Raw genomic sequence first — 24,441 nt, 5'->3', positions numbered from 1 at the left:
AACGCGGCAAAACGCGAGAAAAAAAACGCATGCGTTTTTAATGTTAAATATAGGAAAACAAAACGCATGCGTTTATATGCGGTACAAATGCTGCAGCAACAACCGCAAATGTGAAACCAGCCTTAATTGACTCTCATTCATATCAGCTTCCATAAAGCACACATATCCTGCTGCACTGTCTATACAGACGATGCAGAAGGAAAGTGTCTGCCTTCAATATGCAAATTGCCTCTTCAGAGAAAAAGAGTACTTGAACTCTATAGCGCCACCTATTGGAAGTAGCGATCCTACAAGTCACAATCAACCCTTTAATGAGTCTCGCAATATGACCTTGGATACGAGCCAAATCAGTATCTCAATTCGCAGTCACGGTGTTTTGGGCTGTTGGCCCTCGTCAGTGCCTTCAATACGGCAGCCACATAAGAAGTATAGAAAATAAATGGCTAGAACTGAAAAAACAAATAGAACAAACACTTATATTTCTTCTACAGACTTGCGTACGACAAATGTGATTGTGAAAACAATGAAATCGTATTCAATAGTCAACACCTCGTCTGTGTTTTTGCAACAGTCAGTGTATCTTGGCAATGTAAAAAAAGATAAACCTTTGCTCAGTGGTAAGTTATATTTTACCTTAATCTCAAATTTAGGGTTTTCCAGGACAACATTTGTTTGGACAATCAATGTTCCATCATATGGTTCACAGGAGCATGCGGCAGTCACCTCGATTGAGTTATCGGCAGTCAATAAATCTTCATACATAGCGTAGGTTATAACCACTGGCACGGCTGACCCTGAATTAACAAAAAAAGGTAAAATGATCCTTTAGTTAGTGAAGTTGTACTCCATGTGTTCTACCCTCTGCAATCACAGGCCAAAGGCTCTTTCATGTAGGGATCTTGATCAAGAAGGTGATCACTTTTCGTATTAAAATGTTGGTATTTTACTACAGGAAAGTGGTGTGTCAATGAGTCTGTTGTATTTATGTGGGTACATGGATGAGCATTATAATCTTATAATCTATTAGCATGCATGTGTTCACATGGACAAAACTATGCTAACCTTAACGCACCACTCCAGCATTTTTTTTTTATTCCACCGCTGGTGTGGCGCTACTAATGTAACTTCCTGGTTCTTAGTAATATACTTAGTAACTGCTGTCTTCAGCTTTTCCTGCCGCTGCTCCGATCTTGCACCACCATGTTGTTACCGCAGCTTCTGACTAACCAGAAGTCAGAGGTACAGTAACTAGCTTTCAGTGTAAGTCTACGACCTGGCCTCATTCTGGCTCTCATACACTTATATTGATTAGCGACTTCAAGATTACCCATCAAAGACTGTAGCGATCTGGCAGGTCACAACCTGTAGAAGACAGCTGGAGTGGTGCCGAGAACAGATGAAGACATTGGCTGGTGGTTATAATACTAGGGGCAGGGATCTTAGATTAGTGACAAACCTCCATTTTAAAAATTGCTGGAGTGGTGCTTTAATGCAAACAAAGTGGGTCAACCAATCCTTAGCGCCACTTTCTTCTAATGATCTGTTGGGGTTACAGAAATATCCTGGCAATCTGATATTGGTGCCATTAAGAAAATGTACAAATGGTTGACTTTGTCATTTCTTTCTAATGTCTCAATCATGGAGACATTCCCATATTTTATATCAGCGTCATGGATAAAAATCACTTATACAAGTCAATAGGTCCATGAAAATCACATTACAATGTGAAACTAACTGATGAGAAACACTGATGGTAAAAACTGAAGCACTGACCCATCATTGGCGAAATTTGGATCCAAAACATTGATGACTCTCATACCATTTTTTGCATACATGAAAAATCACGGAAGTTTGAAGAAAGCCTTACTTTGTGAATCCATTGACAGGGTGCAGTTTTGCAGTTCATTTGCCCCTTTGCCCATCTCCTTTGTAACTGCATTTCACAGTAAAGTTGCACATATATGGAACGAGCTCGGGAGCTGAGTACCATAAACGGCAGATGATGGCTGTGAAACACAGCCAACATGTGCCTGCTACAGCAGGTAGTTGGAGGGAAAGTTAGAGAGTTCCTGGCTGGACACTGAGAGAGAAAGGTCTCCAGACTGAGCTGGCTGGAGCAAGGTCCAGTCAGATCCAGACTACAGTCTGAGGAGGACGAGGGTCCACGGAGCTGCGCCTGCCCCACGTGCGGCAGCATCCAAAGAAAGAGACATTGAAAGGAAGTGTATTGCAGTGAGTGAGAAATAAAGTCATAGCAAAAAGGAGAAGAAACCAGAAGGAGTTCTGCCCTGTGATAGGCTGCCTCCTTCTGATAGGCTGGTGGCCGGAATACCGAGGGAGCAACTGTCTCCAAGCCTTGCTCCAGAGACTGGCAGGACAGTCAATTCCAAGTTGGCTGCCCGACCGTAATACCTAGGAAGACACGGTGGCAACTTGTGGGGGTCGGGGCATCTCTAGGGTCCCTATAAACAAGCCTCAGGCCATCAGTCATATGGGTTTTGTCCTATCCATACTATCTGGGGGACAGAGAAGAGTAATAACAGTGAGGACCTCATTAGAACTTATGCAAGTAGGGACCTACTGTGTTACTGTGCGCAAAGGAAGGCTATTGAATTCCACCTGGATAAGGAGACTCTGGATTTGCCTTCGGACCGGCCATACTCTGCCTACCCTGTGATCCGGTGCCCTGGACTGAGGACACTGAAGCCTTCAGTAAAAGGTAAAGAGACTGCAACTTTGCGTCCTCGTTATTCACTGTGTCTTGCAACCTCCACCATCACCATCTACGCACTGGGAAGCCCTGGGGATACAGTTCACCTGTGGGAAGGTATACCATCTAGCTGCCATAACATCAGCGGACCCCTAAGCAGCGTCGGTCACCCTGACCGAATACCACAGGTGGCGTCACGAACACTTCCCCTTTAAAGACTTTTCCCAAAACCATAAAAACTCTTTTCTTTATTGGACGTCCCTCAAAGGGCCACAGACCGGGTCGGGCCACCGTGACATCCCCCGAACCTAAAGGACCCGGTACGAGTACCCCATTGCCCTTATTTGGGGGCGCTCCAATACCATCCTCCGGGGGGCCGTACAAACTCCGCCCACAAAGTACATCCTGAGTCTGGCCCTGGTGTCAGGACGTAATCTTTCGTTGCATGCCCTTCAGTGTTCAGTAGTGAACACTGCATGTGTGTGCTAACAGAGCAAGAAGAAATTAATCAGCTGGTTATAATCAAAATACAGCTCCCTGCCCAAGAATGCGGTCCCTGAGAATCTGCTCAGGGGCCTGATAAAAGGTCATCGAGGGCTGTAAATGGCCCTGGGGCCTGAGGTTCACCACCCCTGGTCTAGATGCACAGAGATTTCAGAATGTAAGCAATAAAAGACCACCAGATGGCTCTATCTTTGGATTGAGGGAGAATAATTTAACCCCACTGATAGCAGAAATGGCTTGCTGTACAATGTCTAGTGTCATATACTGTATGTTGCTTTCATTTTTACTTTCAGTTTTTTATAGATGAAACATGTAAGTTCTTTATAACTTTATAGAGGTCTTTGCAGTAATTACCTTTACAGCCTCCAATATTAATTGTCTTCTGTTCTTTGAGTAATTCATGCATTTCCTTCTTGGTGTACAGGACTGAAGCCGCCCTGATGTCAACATTAACCACCTTCGGGTCAGTTGTCAGGTTTGTGATTATCAGACTCAGAGCCACATCTTTGCCAATTGCCTGCTCGCTGACCAGCTTAAACTCTCCTGCCAGCTCATTATTTATGCAGTTAGACTGGCATTCCTGAGGTACCAATTCTGCCATGATTAGACTGTCCCAAAATACCTACAAAATTAGAAGACAACAACGTAAGCAGTGCGTCATCTACTCTGGAGAAAATGAATGAGAGGATGAATGATTAATATGTATTATATACAGTATGTAAGCATTACATGTTATGCATTTGGGGGTATAGGGTGTAATCATCATTCCTCCAACACAATCAGAAAGTCACTGATGATGAACCATGTCTTATTCGCATCATACAATGCAATTTTTTTCTTTATTAATGGCTCACATATCTCCTTTAAATGTGGATGGGATTTAAGGGTTGTTGTTCCACGAAGAGTGACAAACTTACAATAATTTTTGTCAAAAATTTGTGTAAATTATAGCGCAAATGGTCAAGAGGTAATTTTATTTTATGGTGAAAAATGCATTCAAGGTGTACATGTTACTCCATGAGGCTATTTATTAAAGCGGTTTTCTACTTTTATAATAGTGGTCCCTAAATGATAGAAATCATGGAAAATAAGATTTAAGGAAGCAATTAGTATTAAAATACATCCATGCCCACGTAGAGAGACTGTAGACTTATCATTTTAGACCGGACAACCCCTTTAGGATGAAAGTGCCAGTTTACATAAAATAATCAGTGACTGAAAACGTCCGCTGGTTACAAGGTTGGCAATCGGTGGTTGTCACAGGAAAACCTTACGATGTGCACAGAACGATCAGTAATATATTGTTCTGTTCACATAGACTGTCATTGTTCTCAGCAGCACAGGACAATGTGCTGCCGAGAATTAATATTTTATTAACCCAAATTCTCATTCCCTATTAATCATGCAGTGTAAATGTAGATGTGATCAGGACAGGTTTTAGCTGTGGATGTAATCAATGCATGTTTTTTTAATCACTAATACAAGTTAAGATCTAAAAGGGAATCTGTCACCAGGTTTTTGTCACCTAATCTGAGGACAGCATAATGTAGGGGCAGAGACCCTGACTCCAGCAATGTGTCACTTTAAGTTAAACATCACTGGAATCGGGGTCTCTGTCTCTACATCATGCTGCTCTCAGATGGGGTAGCAAAAATTTGCTAAAGGATTCCCTTTAATAAGGAATTTAAGCAAAGTATATTAGAAGATACTGTCTTTTTAATGCATAATCAATAGGCTTTATTTAGCAAATAAAAATATTCTAAACTGATTCCATTAATATTGAGTATAAAGGTGTGCCTCTACTTTCTTCTTCATCTTTAATGAGCGCAACAGAGCATGCACAGTGTCCATAATAATGGATGGGTTGAAAATCTAGAAAATGCTCTTATCACATTACTTTTCACAAGTGAAGATACATAATACATTCATATCTGGATGACTCATCGCGACACATTTGATAAATTGTTGCAAGCAAATCACTGGATTAGAAGCAAACAAAAGAAAGTAGAATGGCTAATTAGTCTGATAATAATCTGATAACAGTCTCCACCCAAGGGAAAAATGGTTCTTGGGTGTATTTGGCATCACAAAATATCCATGTCGTTTCTTATGCTCAGCTCATCTGCTCGTAAAGCTCCCTGCATATTAGATGGGTACTTTACAGAGTTGTTGTATGAGCTGAATATGTCAGTATAATTTTGGCACTGTATGGAGTGCATTATTGAATTCTGCAGCAAGTCAATTTTTCTTGTGGGTACGTTGAGTTTTCTGGGTGGAATTTTGTCGTAGAATTGCATTAAATGCACAAATTTTGTAGGTAAAAAAAGTATATGTGTTTTTAATGTGCTTCCACTGCGGAAACGTAACGCTTATGTAGTCTGCACATATGAACATATCAATAAAGTTTTGTCAAAGAGAAACATCAGAAAGTAGCAAAAACAAAGCAGCTTTGTTTAAAACCTGACGCACAAAAGGGAAACAAAAACCGAAGAATCAAAGACGCTAAAGAAAACGGTCTAAAAAACTCAATGAAAAATTCAATTAACCTATTTAACGTGCAGAAAATCTGAAACATCAAAAACCCACCAAAAGCTCATTGTGATAAAGTAGCCTTATGCTGCCTTAACCACTGCAGTGGAGTACCTCCAATGGTGGTAGGCCACGTGGCCGCTATGGGGCTCATGAGTCATTGGGGCCCAGTGCCAGCGTGGGCGATATGGGGCTAGTGAGTCAGGGGGCTCAGCTCCGCCCTTGGCCCTCCCCACCAATCTTCGCACATTCAACTATATTGGCATCCTGGATGCCGATACAGTTAAAAGCGATGATAGAGGGAGCATCAGCTGATGCTCCCGTCTCTGTCATTCTTCTTTGTCGTTTGATGTCTCAGTGCTGCGCTGAGGTATGCAGCACTTCAGAACACTTGTGCAGAGACCCTAGCAGGAACAAGAAATGGAGGTGAGTATTGTATTTTTTTTTAAAATCAGAGAGTACATTGTAGTGGCAATAATACTATATGGAGGACTATGGTGAGTACAATATACTATATTGAGAACTATGGGGAGTGCAGTATACTGTATGGAGGACTATAGGGAGTGAAATATTCTGTATGGAGGGCTATGGGGTGCATTATACTATATGGAGGACTATGGGGGGTGCATTATACTATATGCAGGGCTATGGGGGTGCATTATTCTATATGGAGGACTATGGGGGTGTTTTTAGTTTTATGGGATCTCAGCCGGGCCGAGATCCCAGTCTGCACAGGCGACCCTTCCGGTGGCCCTTGGCTTTGAGAACATGGCCTTCAAGAAAGCAATGGAGTCCGCTCTGCCTCACCAGTGACACTGGGCCTGGAGCATCGCACCTCATTTGCTGCCGATGGCTTTCTAAGGAAGGAACTCTGTCACTGCCGCACCCCACCTGTAAGCTTCATTCAGACTATAAGACGCACCTCACATTTTCTCTGCAAATTTTGAGGAAAAAAGTGTGTCTTACAGTCAGAAAAATACGGTAATTGCAGTAATTTTCTGGGAGACATACTTTATTTTCTGGAACAATTTCAAAGTTGTAAATATCTATAGATCTGTATATACAGTTATATGAAAAAGTTTGGGTACCCCTATTAATCTTAAGCTTAATGTTTTATAAAAATAGTTTTTTTTTGCAACAGCTATTTCAGTTTCATATATCTAATAACTGTTGGACACAGTAATGTTTCTGCCTTGAAATGAGGTTTATTGTACTAACAGAAAATGTGCAATCTGCATTCAAACAAAATTTGACAGGTGCATAAGTATGGGCACCTCACCAGAAAAGTGACATTAATATTTAGTAGATCCTCCTTTTGCAAAAATAACAGCCTCTAGTCGCTTCCTGTAGCTTTTAATGAGTTCCTGAATCCTGGATGAAGGTATTTTTGACCATTCCTCTTTACAAAACAATTCCAGTTCAGTTAAGTTTGATGGTCGCCGAGCATGGACAGCCCTCTTCAAATGATCCCACAGATGTTCAATGATATTCAGGTCTGGGGACTGGGATGGCCATTCCAGAACAGGGTAATTGTTCCTCTGCATGAATGCCTGAGTAGATTTGGAGCGGTGTTTTGGATCATTGTCTTGCTGAAAGATCCATCCCCTGCGTAACTTCAACTTTGTCACTGATTCATGAACATTATTGTCAAGAATCTGCTGATACTGAGAGAAATCCATGCGTCCCTCAACTTCAACAAGATTCCCGGTGCCGGCATTGGCCACACAGCCCCAAAGCATGATGGAATCTCCACCAAATTTTACTGTGGGTAGCAAGCGTTTTTCTTGGAATGCTGTATTTTTTTGCCGCCATGCATAACGCCTTTTTGTATGACCAAAAAACTCAATCTTGGTTTCATCAGTCCACAGGACCTTCTTCCAAAAAGAAATTGGCTTCTCCAAATGTGCTTTTGCATACCTCAGCCGACTCGGTTTGTGGCGTGCTTGCAGAAACGGCTTCTTTCGCATCACTCTCCCATACAGCTTCTCCTTGTGCAAAGTGCGTTGTATAGTTGACCGATGCACAGTGACACCATCTGCAGCAAGTTGATGCTGCAGCTCTCTGGAGGTGGTCTGAGGATTGTCCTTGACTGATCTCACCATTCTTCTTCTCTGCCTTTCTGATGTTTTTCTTGGCCTGCCACTTCTGGCCTTAACAAGAACTGTACCTGTGTTCTTCCATTTCCTTACTATGTTCCTCACAGTGGAAATTGACAGGTTAAATCTCTGAGACCGCTTTTTGTATCCTTCCCCTGAACAACTATGTTGAATAATCTTTGTTTTCAGATCATTTGACAGTTGTTTTGAGGAGCCCATGATGCCACTCTTCAGAAGATATTCAAACAGGAGAACAACTTGCAAGTGGCCACTTTAAGTAGCTTTTCTCATAATTGCATACACCTGGCTATGAAGTTCAAAGCTCAATGAGCTTACAAAACCAAAAAAAGGGCTTTAGTAAGTCAGTAAAAAGTAGGTAGGAGTATTTAAAACAAGAAAATGATAAGGGTGCCCATACTTATGCACCTGTCAAATTTTGTTTGAATACAGATTGCACTTTTTCTGTTAGTACAATAAACCTCATTTCAAGGCAGAAACATTACTGTGTCCAACAGTTATTAGATATATGAAACTGAAATAGCTGTTGCAAGAAAAACAATTTTTATAAAACATTAAGCTTAAGATTAATAGGGGTGCCCAAACTTTTTCATATAACTGTAGCTATAGATTTCTAGAGCAATTTTATACAATCTTAATATCAGTTCTGCCATTTGGCAGACAATAGTAGCCATAAAATATATTACAACAATTCTTATTTTAATCTTTATGTCTTTCTACATTAACTAAGGAATGCGCTCCTCAGACCTTGTGGGAGCATCACAAAACAGAACCAGACCCCAATCAGAGGACAATAAAACTTTCACACTCCTTATCTATGAACTGTTTCAATATTTATGGACACAACTGTTTATCCCTCTCCCATAATGTTAGTTCAGCTTCACATCACTTGTCTTATCCCCCATATTCTGGAATTCTTTGCCCCAACATGTCTGGCTATCAACCACATTCGGATCCGTCAGATGGAACCTGAAAACCCACCTCTTCAGGAAAGCTTACAGCCTCCACTGACCCCGCTTCCTCCTCACAACTACCGGAGCTACCACCTCACCAACACCGGAGCTCCTGCAACCCTTGACATACTGTCTCCTTCCCCACCATCTTGTAGAATGTAAGCCCGCAAGGGCAGGGTCCTCGCCCCTCTGTATCAGAATGTAATTGTTAGTTTGTTTACTGTAATTTGTATGTAACCCCTTCTCATGTACAGCACCATGGAATCAATTTTGCTATATAAATAATAATAAATAATAATCTATTGCATTATTTATGTGCTGTGTTTTGTATAAATATGTGTTTCTTCTGATTTTGTATTAGTCTATGCCTGGTGAAGAGACCTGTGTAGCCTCGAAAGCTTGCAATTTGTTAGCATCTTTTCAGTTAGCCATTAAAAGATATCAACCACTGAGGACTCTCAAATGGTAATATGTTTCTATTTTTATCAGAGAAATATGCTTCTTTCTCCTCCTGGAGTCATTTTTTCATTTTCAAAATTCTCAATTCATGGATAAAATCTGTATTCAGTAAAGACAGATTAGTACATTACCAAGATAGGAGATAGCAGTTGGTACTGATAAGATATATATTATATGTATGGGAGGGAAGAGCTAGAGGCAGAGGTCCTAAAACCCCAACAGTCTATAAAGAATCTTATCATTAGCAACTGTTGTCTCTTATCTCAGATTCCTCGGATAAGATATACTGTATTATAAATTTGCTTATTTTCATATGTACAATTGATTTACGGTTATGAAATAAAAATGGAAAGTTACACTTTAAGACATTTTCAAGAAACATATCTCATTGTGTTCAATTCTAGAGATCTCAATTACAGGTGAAACTTCACAAATGTAATGGGTAAAGCCTCAAAGAAAGATAGTAAAAGGTGGACATGACTAGCCATTTCATTCAGGTGTAGGGATGTAGCGAGGGGCTGCATCTTTAGGCTTTGTACGTGACATTCATTGACAAATAAAATAAGCTATTCATCACATGACATTTTTTAGGGATATATTTAGGGATTTTAGGGGACACATTTTATTCATAATAGAATAAACCTGCAACAGCATCCCCAAGCCAGGCCAAACGGAGGCATCACAAGTACCCTACCAAATCTGCGTGATAGCTCTTAAGAATTTTTGCCAAAAAGTAAGCTAGAAAATGAGCCAGGATCAGTACTCCTGGTAAAGACCATTCTATCTCAATAAACTCAAATAAAAACTAATAAAAAGTAAAACTGCCACCAATGAACGTGTCCCTGAATTCTTTATAGCCAAGCAGTCGGTGAGTTAATCAGGTGATCCGTCTCATCTACAGCAGCGACCGCTGGGCAGGAATAGTACATGGGCCGGTAATGCAACAACTTGTCTGTGACAGAATCTGAGAGCTAATTTATGGGTAGAAGTGGCCCCCTTACCTTCAGGGTGGCACCAGTAGTATATCCTCCACTGATCTATGGCCTGGCTTCCCAGCAGTTGTTAGGTTCTCATGATTTTAGTAGGACACCTGCTGAGCTTTTAATAGGTGTAGCACATTGTGTGACCATAGAATTGTGGATACGTTCATGCCATTAATTGGCGATGTGGGTACTTGGCTTAGAGACACTGAGAACCACTGATCTATAGGCAGGCGTTGTTGCATTGTTTGTCATATGTGCTAGCATAGTGCAATTATAATTTATGGAAGCCCTAGCATAAAGAGGTCAGCATGATGACAAACTCAGGTATTGGCTGACCCAAAGCTCACCCATGACCTTAATTCAGAATGAAGCTCCAGTCACTCCCCAATAAATTGTTATCAGAAGTGCTCTTCTTAGAAATGAAAACTTTCTAATAAAAATCTGAACCTAAATCATGCCCAGGCAGCCAGCTGACATGTTCGGAGTTGTACAACAGCTGTAGTGCCTTAGTATAACCTTCATTCTGGATGAAAATAGGAAGCTTCAGTTTAAAGGGAACCTGTCAGAAGCATTTTGCTAAGTTAAGTACAGACAGGGCCATATTGGTGCTGTCATACTGATTGAATGTTTACTCAGGTGAAGAAATCCATTTTGTAGATTTTCTTTAGTGTTTGTTTGAAATTTCCTTGTACTCATATCTTTGTGCATCAGGACATGCCTGTGAGCGGGCCAGTTGGTAGGGTCTTCAGCTTTGCTCTGTTCCCTCCTCCTTGCCTGGGTGTATATTCTCATTTTGCACCATTTCAGGGCCATTTTACTGAAGCTCTCCACTGGATCAATCTGTGCAAGCGCCGGTGGAACTGAGCACTTTACGCATGTGAAGCCGCCAGTGGCAGTTTCCTGAAGACTTCCAAGAGCTCAATCTGAACAAGCGCCACCCACAGCTAGGACAGTGTTGGCGTGAAATGTTAAATAAAGAAGAAGAATATACATCAAGACATGGCGAGGGGATGGAACAAACAGATTTTTCTCTTTCCTGACATCTGTCAGGAAAGAGTCAGGAGGCTCCTGTAGACTGTTAGCTGATCCTGCCAATTTCTTGTTTCGGGCTATAATGCAAATATGTATGCAATAGGTCAAAATAGTTAAGGGGTCAAGGGTTCACGCAGACACCAATGATGGAACTGACTAGTGGGAGATTAACCCCTTTGGTCTCTGCTGGATTTCTATAAGACACTTTTCGTTCCAGTACCCAGGGCCGGCCCGAGAGATTACGGCGCCCTAGGCGAAACAATTTTGTTGCGCCCCTACTACTTTTAACATACCTCCCAACTTTTGAAGATGGGAAAGAGGGACAAAGTTTTCGGCGCGCAAAGCGCGCCGTGGCAAATTTTAGGCCACGCCTCTGACCACACCCATTCATAACTAGCCACACCCATATCCACATCCCAACCACACCCATTTAGCACTGCTGATCACACTGTTTCATAAAGAATAATTATAAACAAAAAAATATGGCCACACAGTACTCCATACTGTATAATGGCCACACATGATGCTCCATACTGTATAATGGCCACACATGATGCTCCATAGTGTATAATGGCCACACGTGATGCTCCATACTGTATAATGACCACACATGATGCTCCATACTGTATATTGGCCGCACGAGATACTTCGTACCATATAATTTCCACACATAGCTACTCCTACACACGCGGCTGCGCTCCGTACACACGCGCTCCGCTCCATACACCTCGTACACATGCGGCTCCGCTCCGTACACCTCGTACACATTTAGCTCCGCTCCATACACCTCATACACACACGACTCTGCTCCGTACACCTCATACACACGGCTCTGCTCCGTACACCTCATACACACACGGCTCCGCTCCATACACCTCATACACATTCAGCTCCGCTCCATACACCTTTTGCCTTTTGAAAAGATTTTTTATAATTTTTTCTATTTTTTCTCTGGCACCCCCTTAGGGTCGGCGCCCTAGGCAGCCGCCTAGTTCGCCTATACGTTTGGGCCGGCCCTGCCAGTACCTTCAAGATTCTATCCTAAGGCTAGGTTCAGATTGCATTTTAGTGGTACGTTAGGCGGACTGCGTTACAACGGGGCATGACGCGGTGTAACGCAGTCCGTTAACGCTGCCATTTAGCTCTATTTCGGGTGCATCGCTAGCGCACTCCCAAAATGGGCGTGCGCTAGCGATGTGCCATCATTGAGTGATGGACCCTGGGACACGGGCTGCAGCGTTTCCGGGTCCGTCACTGCTAGCGCAGATAGAGCATCTGCTAGCTCTATCTGCGCTAGCGATATGACATATCGTCACCTGCGTTAACAGCAGCTCGTTAATGCATGTGTTGAACGGGCTGCTGTTAACGCAATGTGAACCTAGCCTAAGGCTACGGGTCACATGAGTGATTATTCTCTCTTCCGAGAGAATCGGATGATAGAATCATATCACAGGTGTTGAGAACATGAAGAACTTCATTTCTCCATCTTCTCCATTGTCTGTGTCCTTGTAAATCGGACTACACTCGAATAGCATCCAAGTGTAGTCTAATGTTTTATCAGCACCCATAGACTTGTATGGATGCGCATGATCCGATTTTTGGAGCCACTTGCAGCATGCAGTGATTTTTTCCACAGACCAATTCAGTCTTTAGAAAAATATCCAGATCAGCACTGCCTCATAGTATAATACTGGTCCTAGTTCTAGCCAATGAAATATTAGACAACTTGTTTTCCTCAGGCAAAATGGGTCAAAAAATATTTACCTGACTTACAGATGGATGCAGCATACAATATTGGGGTGTGATCACGGAATCATCAAATGTTTTGTCTTAAAGGGGACCTGTCACAAGTTTTGACCGATATAAGTTATGGCCATCACCTCTCAGGCCTGATATATAGCATTTTATAATGCTGTATATCTGCCCTCAATCTGACCTGTAAGAGAAGAAAAATAACTTTTATTATACTCACCTGCGGGGTGGTCTTGGTCCAGCACCTCCCATCTTCTTACGATCGCCACTCTCCTGCTTGCATTATGTGAATGACATGTCCCTGCATCATCCACACAGTCTCCTCGGCATCACGCTCCTGCACAGGTGTACTTATCGGCCCTGTTGAGGGCAGAGCATAGTATTGCAGTGTGCAGGCGCTGTGCCTCTCTGACCTTTCCTTGCACCTGCACTCTGCAATACTAATAAAAGTTATTTTTCTTCTCTTCCAGGTCTGGTTTGGGGCAGATATACAACATTATAGAATGCTGTATATCAGCCCTGAAAGGTGATGGCTGTAAATTATATTGGACAAAACTGGTGAGAGGTTCCCTTTTACATAGTCAACAGGTTTTCAAAAAAAGTGTTGAGAAAAAAAGGGCACAATAATTGCATAAGATTGGAGAAAAATCAAATATGAAACAACCAGGAACCCATTATCCTCTAGTGCTGTCATATTCCAGATCTGCAACCGGAGTGGAGTGCGCTGGGAAGTACATGGTGATCAAGGAACACAAGCTGTGACCTCAAGACTGGGCCAAGAAGTATCTGAAGAAAAAAATTTTCAAACATTTTCTGGACCGATGAAATGAGAGTGAATCTTGATGGATCAGATTGATGGGCCCGTGGCAGGATCAGTAATGGGCAAAGACCTCCACTTCAACTCAGACACCAGCAAGTTAGAGGTGGGATACTGCTATAGGCTGGTATTATTAAAGATGAGCTAGTTGGACCTTTTTGACTTGAAGATGGACACAAAATTAACCATGATTGGTATGCAGGACAATGCTCCATTGTATGTTTCCAAGTTCTCCTCTGCTTGGCTGCCAGTAAAGACCTTAACGATGAAAGAATAATGACATTGCCCATTTATCACCTGACCTAAACACGATTGAGAACTTGTGGGTCCTTCTTAAATGGTAGATTTACAGTGACGGAAAACAGTACACCTATCTGAACAGTGTCTGGGAGGCAGTGGTTGGTGCTGCCAAAAAAAATGATCATCAACAGATTAAGAAATTGGCAGGATAGATAGCTTATGACCATTATTGAAAAGAAAGGGGGTTATATTAGTCACTGATCTTTCTGCATATACAATTCAGAATTTTTTTTTGTACATTTGAGGTTTTGGGTTATCATCACTTTAGCAGATGAAAATAAACAATTCACATGGGAATGTTTAAGTTTTTTATTTAGTTGCATAGTAATTCTGCACCTTATTAGCTGCCCAATAATTCTGCGTGCATAGATATTTGCATGGATGTCTGCAAGAGCCCTTAGAAACTTAAAGCCTCACTTTTGATTTCTTAAATAATAAGGTTTCAGGTTTATTAAGCTTTTGGATTCACTGACAGCACTGTGATTTATCAATAATTAAATTAATAATCAAAACTGCAAATTGGCGAATGTCCTCTTGTTCACCTCTGGAATGAATTTTAGCAGAATATGCAATGTTGTGATATAGAAAAATATAAGATTAAAACATTTTTGTTTTTACACAAAATTCATTATCCACATGCTCCATTTTGAAGAATTTGGCTCAAAAACGTCAGCAAATTCTACAAGACAAAAAAAAATGGGCCCTTTGTGTTCAGGTGCCTATTAAGACTGGTTTCACATGTCTGACATACACAGTGCAGACCACCGGACCGGCTGTGGGTCTCGAGTCCTGACCCAATCTCAATAACTCATAGGCATAAGATGTCGAATTCCGGTCACGACATCACATCCATGTGTGCAATGAAGACAGAAAAGTTGAACGGCACTGCCTATGATCCTCCAAACGAAGAAAGCCGGTGTGCAGGATAATATATCTAAAATCCAACAGCAGCCACACTAGACGATTTCAGGTGCACATCCATAGAAAAATAACCACAATCCATGAAATGTTTAGAGAAGAAAATGGAGTGCACTCACCAATCTTCAAAAAATAAGCTTTATTGAATCTTCATAAAAAATTCCATTGCCGGGAGGTCGAGAAATGGGGCTCCAGCGAGCAGGAAAAGACTACGGCCGTTTCGCGCAGTGCTGGCGCTTCAACGGGTCTGTACGAGTGGAAAGCTGAGCAGAGCACCGGATATGCCGTGGAACCGGCACTAAACCCGCCCAGTTCCTTCCTCCCGTGCAGCGAAATACATAAAGGTAAAAAGCACTAGTTAAAAATCAAATTATCACATTACCAGGAGTATAAAGATATTATAATCAGAGAGAAATGCTCAATATCAATATTTTTCTTATGTTACTGTCGATCTCTTACTTTGTTGTTACATGATATGTGACATCATAGAAGTTACTAATTGCAATATCATGAAAAACAGAGATGTCGGCCAAAAAATACGGAAGAATGTAGGAGATTATAAACAATACAACATAATTAACCTCAAATTCAATGGGATGTAATAACAAATTATTGGAACAAAAAATGCATTTTTTTATATATAAATACAAAGGACATATATTACCGAAAAATAGACATGTCCACTCTGTCATTGAAGCCAAGTGGACCCATGGCCCCAGTTCGCATAATCCACCTTGTTGCAAAAGTAAATTATCCCAATTGCCCCCCCGAGAAGAGGAATTAACCCTTTCAATCCCCGCAAAAGACAAAACAGCAGGGTTGCCAGCATGTACATCCTTAGTGTGAGAGATCAATCTGGGTACACCTTTTCCAGACCCTATGGATCTGGAATGTTCCCGAAATCTCACATAAAGGGGCCGAATTGTTTTCCCTATATAAAAATACCTACGGGGCAAAAGATAACATAAACAACATGATCAGTTTTGCAAGTTATAAACTCATTAACAAAATGGTCTACGCTCCCCATATGCAGTATGCGATCTGTAATGTGCTGAGTGCAGAAAGAACACTGTCCACATTTAAAATTACCCTTAGGGATACTAGAACTTAGCCAATTAGTGTTATGTTTTTGTTTTTCATTACGATTCCTGACTAGTTTATCCCTTAGTCTTGTACTGCGCTTGTTCGCTATGAGAGGGCCCCTGCTAACAATGTCCACTAAATCTTTGTCACGCTCCAAAAGATGCCAATTTCTCCTTATTGAAGAACGTATATGATTATCCATTGCACTGAAACGAAAACAGAATGCAAATCTCTTCCCCACATTATGTTGTCTTGTCTCACCTGTAATCGCCCTATCCAATGCTGCCTGTACCAGCCCTTCAGGGTATCCCCTCTGACTGAATCTGTTTTTCATTTCCATAGACTGTCTAGCAAAACCTTCTGTTGTGTTATTTGTTCTTTTTACACGAAGAAATTGGCTATAGGGAAGAGCATGTTTAACATGTCTCGGATGATAGCTGTTAAAGTGTAGCATGGAATTTGTAGCCACAGATTTCCGATACAATGAAGTACACACGTTCCCCTCTTTAATTTCCACTAAAACATCCAAGAATTCTAGTGACAAACCACCAAAAGTCGATGTAAAGGTCATGTTCATTTTGTTACTCCTGTTTAGAAAAACTACAAAATCTTGGAACAACTCTCTTGTGCCATCCCAAACTATAAATATGTCGTCGACATATCTTTAAAAAGAGTTTTATATGTTTGAGATAAATATTGCTATCCACATAAATGTATTTTTCCTCAAAAAGTCCCAAAAAAAGATTTGCAAAAGTGCAGGCTACTGGCGTACCCATCACTGTGCCGACTTTTTGTATAAACCACCTATCTAAAAAGGTAAAGGCGTTGTGTGTCAAAATGAAGTTTAAACTGCCACAAACAAAATCTATAAAATTAGAAGTGTTACCCGTAGAGTGTAGTATCTGTTGTATAGCCTCAACACCCATATCATGCGGAATATTGGTGTAGAGGCTCTCAACATCGATCGATGCCATTTGGAAGCCTGCTTGCCACTCAAAATTCTTTGTCACTAGAATTCTTGGATGTTTTAGTGGAAATTAAAGAGGGGAACGTGTGTACTTCATTGTATCGGAAATCTGTGGCTACAAATTCCATGCTACACTTTAACGGCTATCATCCGAGACATGTTAAACATGCTCTTCCCTATAGCCAATTTCTTCGTGTAAAAAGAACAAATAACACAACAGAAGGTTTTGCTAGACAGTCTATGGAAATGAAAAACAGATTCAGTCAGAGGGGATACCCTGAAGGGCTGGTACAGGCAGCATTGGATAGGGCGATTACAGGTGAGACAAGACAACATAATGTGGGGAAGAGATTTGCATTCTGTTTTCGTTTCAGTGCAATGGACAATCATATACGTTCTTCAATAAGGAGAAATTGGCATCTTTTGGAGCGTGACAAAGATTTAGTGGACATTGTTAGCAGGGGCCCTCTCATAGCGAACAAGCGCAGTACAAGACTAAGGGATAAACTAGTCAGGAATCGTAATGAAAAACAAAAACATAACACTAATTGGCTAAGTTCTAGTATCCCTAAGGGTAATTTTAAATGTGGACAGTGTTCTTTCTGCACTCAGCACATTACAGATCGCATACTGCATATGGGGAGTGTAGACCATTTTGTTAATGAGTTTATAACTTGCAAAACTGATCATGTTGTTTATGTTATCTTTTGCCCCTGTAGGTATTTTTATATAGGGAAAACAATTCGGCCCCTTTATGTGAGATTTCGGGAACATTCCAGATCCATAGGGTCTGGAAAAGGTGTACCCAGATTGATCTCTCACACTAAGGATGTACGTGCTGGCAACCCTGCTGTTTTGTCTTTTGCGGGGATTGAAAGGGTTAATTCCCCTTCTCGGGGGAGCAATTGGGATAATTTACTTTTGCAACAAGAAGCAAGGTGGATTATGCGAACTGGGGCCATGGGTCCACTTGGCTTCAGTGACAGAGTGGACATGTCTATTTTTCTGTAATATATGTCCTTTGTATTTATATATATAAAAAAATGCATTTTTTGTTCCAATAATTTGTTATTACATCCCATTGAATTTGAGGTTAATTATGTTGTATTGTTTATAATCTCCTACATTCTTCCGTATTTTTTGGCCGACATCTGTTTTTCATGATATTGCAATTAGTAACGTCTATGATGTCACATATCATGTAACAACAAAGTAAGAGATCGACAGTAACATAAGAAAAATATTGATATTGAGCATTTCTCTCTGATTATAATATCCTTATACTCCTGGTAATGTGATAATTTGATTTTTAACTAGTGCTTTTTACCTTTATGTATTTCGCTGCACGGGAGGAAGGAATTGGGCGGGTTTAGTGCCGGTTCCACGGCATATCCGGTGCTCTGCTCAGCTTTCCACTCGTACAGACCCGTTGAAGCGCCAGCACTGCGCGAAACGGCCGTAGTCTTTTCCTGCTCGCTGGAGCCCCATTTCTCGACCTCCCGGCAATGGAATTTTTTATGAAGATTCAATAAAGCTTATTTTTTGAAGATTGGTGAGTGCACTCCGTTTTCTTCTCTAAACATTACATCCATGTGTGCAACCTGAACTAAAACAGCATGAAAGATGATTTTTTTCCCGGATTATTCGCTGACTATTATGTTTAGCTACAGTATGTATGAACCTTTTCCTGCTGTCTATCCATACACAGATTTGTACAGAGTAACTGAAGCCTTGCGTAAAATGAGATTATAAGCACTTTCATAATAATACACCTTATTTGACATCTTTGTAAATAGTTTGGCTGGTCAGTGTATGCTGTCATGTAATCGTCCACATAAGTATGGGTAATTACTGCAATTATTAAGATTACTATTCACTGCAGTAACCACTTCTTTACATGAACAAGCTATAAAATGTTTTCCAAGAGGCAAATTCACAAGCGGGAAAAAATCCAAATAAAAACTTGCATGGAAATGTTGTTTGCTTTAGACCCATTATTAAGAGCCTTACTACAGGCTCCGCATCCCCTTTATAGAAATACAGTTCAAATAATTCATTCTGGCGGCTCGCAGCCACCACTAGAGGGAGCTTACTGCATACTGTGGTTTACTTAAAGGGAATGTATCACCAGGTTTTTGGTAACTAATCTGAGAGCAGGATGATGCTGATACACCAATTCCTGTGATGTGTCACTAGCTAGTCTGTCTGTATGATGTCCTTTTGATAGAATCACAGTTTTCTCTGCTGAAGATCTAGCAGTGCTCAGAATACTGAACCCCGTATAACTCCGCCCACACCACTGATTGGCAGCTTTTTGTGTACAATGTATATTGACAAAAAACTGCAAAATATTGGTGGAGGAGGGGTTACACAGAACAAGTTGACTAGGAGGCATGAGTCCTTTAGTGATAATCTCCTGCTGATAAAACAATGATTTTATTGAAACAGCAGCACACAGCCTCGTAAGTGGCAGATCGCTGGAATAAGGCTCTCAGCCACTACATCATTCTTCTCTACAATTATATAGCAAAAACCTGCTGATAGATTCCCTTTACACTGAATGTATAAACCGTATACTAGAAGCTCCCAAACTGCTTCTAGTGGTGGTTGCAGTCATCGGTTAACCCCTTAATGACCTGTGATATACATTTTCATCAACAGTTGTGTTCGGATTGTATGGAACTAGCTCAGGTGTCGGGCTCAGGAATTGAGCCTGCTAATTTACAGAGAATGCAGAATAGGCACATGGAAAGGAACATGACTACACAGGGTTTGTTTGTAGGAAACCAAGGAAACATGTAGCTCTGAATTATACACAAAATGGTAAAACAGCCCACTCTTGTTTTGTTAGTGCGGCTCATTCCCATTCACTATTTTCTTATCTTTTAATCTTTCTATACTTTAAAGGAGTGATCCTCTTGACCAGCAATAATCCCTTGTAGATATTATCTCAGTGATTTGCGGTGTTGGTAGAGACTGTTACAAAACTTTCAGTGGTGTTGAACTGATCATACAAAAAAAGGCTACCATTATTAAAACTAAGAGTTAGAGGGGTTATCTGGGTAAAATGAACAGTTCACCAGTGGATTGGAGCTGTAAAACATTACAACCTAAGTGATGCCTACCAGCACCTACCTAGATCGAGTTCAGGCCACTCCATGGACTGTGCTTACATAGGAAGAGGAGACGTCACTCTTCCACCAGCAGCCAGACCTCTGCAGCCTGTGATTGACTGCAGCGGTATGACTGCTGGTGGAACAGTGACATTTCCACTTCCTCTGTAAGGGCAGACAAGAGACTGGCCTATGCTGGAATTAGATGGGTTATGGTAGATGAGTATTGCTTAGTTTGTTATTTTTTACTGCTCTAAAACACCAATGCACATTTCATTTTGCCCAGACAACCCCTTTAACAAATCACTGGAGAACTTTTCATTTTGCCCAGACAACCCCTTTAACAAATCACTTCACTTTGGATTTAGGATTTTCCAAGCTTTCTAGTCTAAATCTGATCATAGAATCTATCAGACATCGGGAAGTTTTCATTGCCTTCACTTTGACGACCAGCTTCTTAGAAGTTATATTCATCCCTCCTGCTCAAAGATCCAAGGCACATGGCATCTGTTCTTCTAAGCTCTGTCTTGGTTAGTTAGCTGCTATAACTTGATTACCGAGCATCCTTTTACAGAAAAGGCCCTATCTCAAATCCTAAAAGCATCATTTTCCTAATATTAACCTACAAATTTATGTGAAGCCCCCGAATTCCACAGATCCTGGTAAATGGGATGTCTGAACGTCTTAAATGCGTAACATTGCAAAAACTCACAAGATTAGAGGAATTTTTAATTTTATAGTTTATTGCTCGAAATAAGATGACACAACCTTTACATTTGCAGCATTAAAGAGAAAGGACCAAGATTTATGGTTGCACAAGCCAGAAGATTCCGAACTTGCCTCCCACCCGCACTCCCTGAAATTTAACATGATATCTGTTGAATGGACAATCAATCTTCTAATTACCCTCAGAATGAATTATCTTTCCCCGTTAATCCCTGTGTTCCAATCTATAAGTATAATTTTACATATTTCTCATATGCCTCCATGCAGGTCACGATGCTGGACCTCCTTTCTCTTAGTAAGGTTCACTGGCTTTTGCAGCTCTTTTCTCATCTTATCCCTATATTGCCTGATGGCCTCTTGGAAAAGTTGGGCTTGATCAGTTTAGAAAAAAGACACCTCCGAGGCGTCCTCATTTCTGTGTATAAATACATGTGTGGTCAATGCAAAGGATAGATTCATGGTTAATTCCTATTAAAGTTCTTACATAGGGCCAGGGAACATTCATTAGAAGAAAGGCGATTCTGGCATCTAAATAGGAAAGGGTTCTTTACGGTTAGAGCAGTCAGATTGTGAAATGCCCAAGAAGCAGTAATGGTAGACACTATAACAGAAATTATAAAAGGGATGGATGCTTTTTTCACAACAAATGGCATTGTGGGTTATAGATCTGGTAATTTTATTCATCCTATATAACTAAAAACTGATAAGATTTTATATTTAAGAGACAAGGCCATCATGGCAGAAAGGGTCAAGATCTTTTTTTGTGGTCATCATCTTAGTTCCTAGGATGTGGATCACCAGCTAGAATTCCTAACTCTTGAAACCATAGCAGATGCCTCATATGTCTCCTTCTTTTATGACAACCCTATTGAGCCTATATCGCCTTGCGATCAAGGTTTGGTTGGTTAACAAAAATGAAATTAATCTTGGATCAAACATTATACTAAAATACAATTGAGGAAGCTTTATGATATATCTGGATTACGGTGCAGTAACAGTCCAACACATTTGGTATAACATTTACTCAACACTTAAGGGGACTGTCTCACCTTCTTCTGAAGGAGCGCACAAATCCCCATCTGCCAGCTGTTTGCACGCCGGAGGGTTCTGTGCTCTATAATCTGGATGAGCGTCATTGTTCTGCTGCTGGCCCGAACTTTACTCTAAGAAGAGGCAGTGCAACATTGGAGAAGCACAGTTGTACTAAAGGCGGCTGGGATTTGGGGCTAACACTGTGTCCCTGCGATCCTTGCCAGTTTTAGAGCAGCGCTTACAAGCTCTATTGGAAAAAGCTTGGATGCACTGAGTTTCATTTTTCATTGCTGCTAAACTGCAGCAGTGGCCAGTAACCAAGGCAACAATCAGTAACCAATAGAATTAAATAAAAAATCCCTCCAATCCTGAGAGCACAGAAGATTCCTTGTTTTTATAAACACTTTGCAATTTTACCCATTAAAAAACACAATATTAGTAATTCAATGGCACTGAAAACCTAAAAATAAAGCGCATGTAAGATAAAAAATATTAGTATATAGCCTACCACTAATTTGTCACTTTTTAAGTCTTCGTTAGAGTTAGATTTGAACGATCAAACAGACATAACATAAGTATTACGGTATGTTTCGTTACCTTTCGGCTTTCACTGGCTTCAGATGAAAAACCTCAGCTTTCCAGCATAACACTGTCGTTGTTGTCTTTTTGGCAATGGTGACAGGTAAAAACGTGAAACCAAGTTGAATCAGATCTCTGTCTTTGCTGCTGTCTTCATCTCAATCAGCAACAAATTAATAATACATGTTAGTCAGTGCCCAGCATCTTTTGTGGAGAAAAACACACCCAGTTTAACTTGAATCTCTAGTACATGACGAGATCAAATCAAGAACATCTTGATCGTGCTGCGGATTCAATTCCCTCCCTTTGAAGTTTTTGGCATGTGTCATGTGACCATTTTAACATTTGCAATGTAAATAAATATTCGGGTGATCTATACACTGCTGGGTGTTAAGTCAAATCAGATAATCCAGTTATGAGCAAGCAAAATAAGCATAAGGTTACATAAACTTGTGGCAAGAACATAACATACAACGCAAGCACTAACATAATAAACACGTTTAGTCATTTGAACCTATTAATCCTGGTGATGTACAATGTGATATCCGTTGTTGTCTATTCTTTTTCTTTTGAACATTCCAATTTACAGCCATTCAAAATATAGCTTTCAAGATTGTAAAAAAACAATTTTTAAAAAAATATTAGTGCCCCATACAGCTAAATGTGACTTAATACAACATGCTGGTGAGCATCAGTTTCATTGCCCTGCTGTGTTTCAAATAAACTATGAGTTGTATACAGCAATAGGAATGGGTTAAGTGTCTTGGGAATGACCAGATATAGAATTTTTGCTTGGAAATGGATTATTAGACAGAATGCAATATTGATATACAGTATTAGTGAGTAAAAAGAAAGTATCTGTACACTGATATTATATACAGAGCTCCTGTGCATAATATCACCTGTGATCACTGTATTATCTGTACACTAATACCATATACAGAGCTCCTGTGCATAATGTCACCACTAGTAATATTAGTGTTATTAGTATTGTGGTTTTATTCATGATCATTACTATAGTATTTGGTTACTATGTGGTGGTAATATGTGGTCTGGTCATTGTGTGGTGGTATTTGCGCCTTGTATGTGGTATTTTTCAGTCACTATGTGGTGGTGATATGCGGTCTGGTCATGGTGTGGTGGTATTTGTCATGGTTTGCTTGGTATGCTCAGGTCTGGTGTTTCTGGGGTTAACTTGGGTAGCCTCCCTTTGGTTTCTATGAGGCTTTTTATAGCCTCTTTATGGACCCATGCTGTTATGACCCCAATGGCAGAGGGTCTCAGGAATAATGCTAAGTCAGTAAATACAGAAAACCAGCTCATAGGGCAGTGGTAACTGGGCTGACCATATAACTAATCCTAGCACCACAAATACCAGCAGCAGGGGAACGTTCCTACGTTGATCCTAGACGTCTCGCGCCAGCCGGAGAGCTAACTACCCCTAGAAGGGAAAAGAAAGACCTTTCTTGCCTCCAGAGGAAATACCCCAAAAAGTTGGATAGAAGCCCCCCACAAATAATAACGGTAAGGTAAGAGGAAAAGACAAACATAAGAATGAGCTAGGAATTTAGCAAAGAGAGGCCCACTAGCTAATAGCAGAATATAGAAAGATAACTTATATGGTCAGCAAAAAATCCTATCAAAAATATCCACACTGGAAATTCAAGAACCCCCAAACCGTCTAACGGCCCGGGGGGAGAACACCAGCCCCCTAGAGCTTCCAGCAAGGTCAGGAATCACATTTAGTACAAGCTGGACAAAAATGATAGCAAACAAATAACCCAAAAAACAAAGAAGCAAGACTTAGCTTAATTTAGCACGAACCAGGACCAGCAAACAGGAGCAAACAGAATGTGTCTGATAACACCGA

The 24,441-nt window shown here is 40.8% G+C and overlaps 1 protein-coding gene across 1 annotated transcript in view; it reads right to left on the bottom strand.

The window, feature by feature from the left end:
- Nucleotides 1–22,782, bottom strand: part of LOC143765206 (protein-glutamine gamma-glutamyltransferase E-like) — a 28,097-nt gene extending 5,315 nt beyond the window's left edge. The window contains exons 1-3 of the mRNA XM_077251645.1: nucleotides 22,590–22,782; nucleotides 3,569–3,836; nucleotides 634–794 (exon numbers count right to left, since the gene is read on the bottom strand). Coding sequence (XP_077107760.1) covers nucleotides 634–794; nucleotides 3,569–3,815 — 408 coding nt within the window. The 5' untranslated portion in view covers nucleotides 3,816–3,836; nucleotides 22,590–22,782. The remainder of the gene's footprint in view (nucleotides 1–633; nucleotides 795–3,568; nucleotides 3,837–22,589) is intronic.
- Nucleotides 22,783–24,441: the final 1,659 nt, after the last annotated feature.

Source organism: Ranitomeya variabilis, chromosome 4 (genome assembly GCF_051348905.1).
Source record: "Ranitomeya variabilis isolate aRanVar5 chromosome 4, aRanVar5.hap1, whole genome shotgun sequence".
Classification (NCBI taxonomy): Eukaryota; Metazoa; Chordata; class Amphibia; order Anura; family Dendrobatidae; genus Ranitomeya; species Ranitomeya variabilis.
This window is presented reverse-complemented; position numbering and strand designations above follow the sequence as displayed.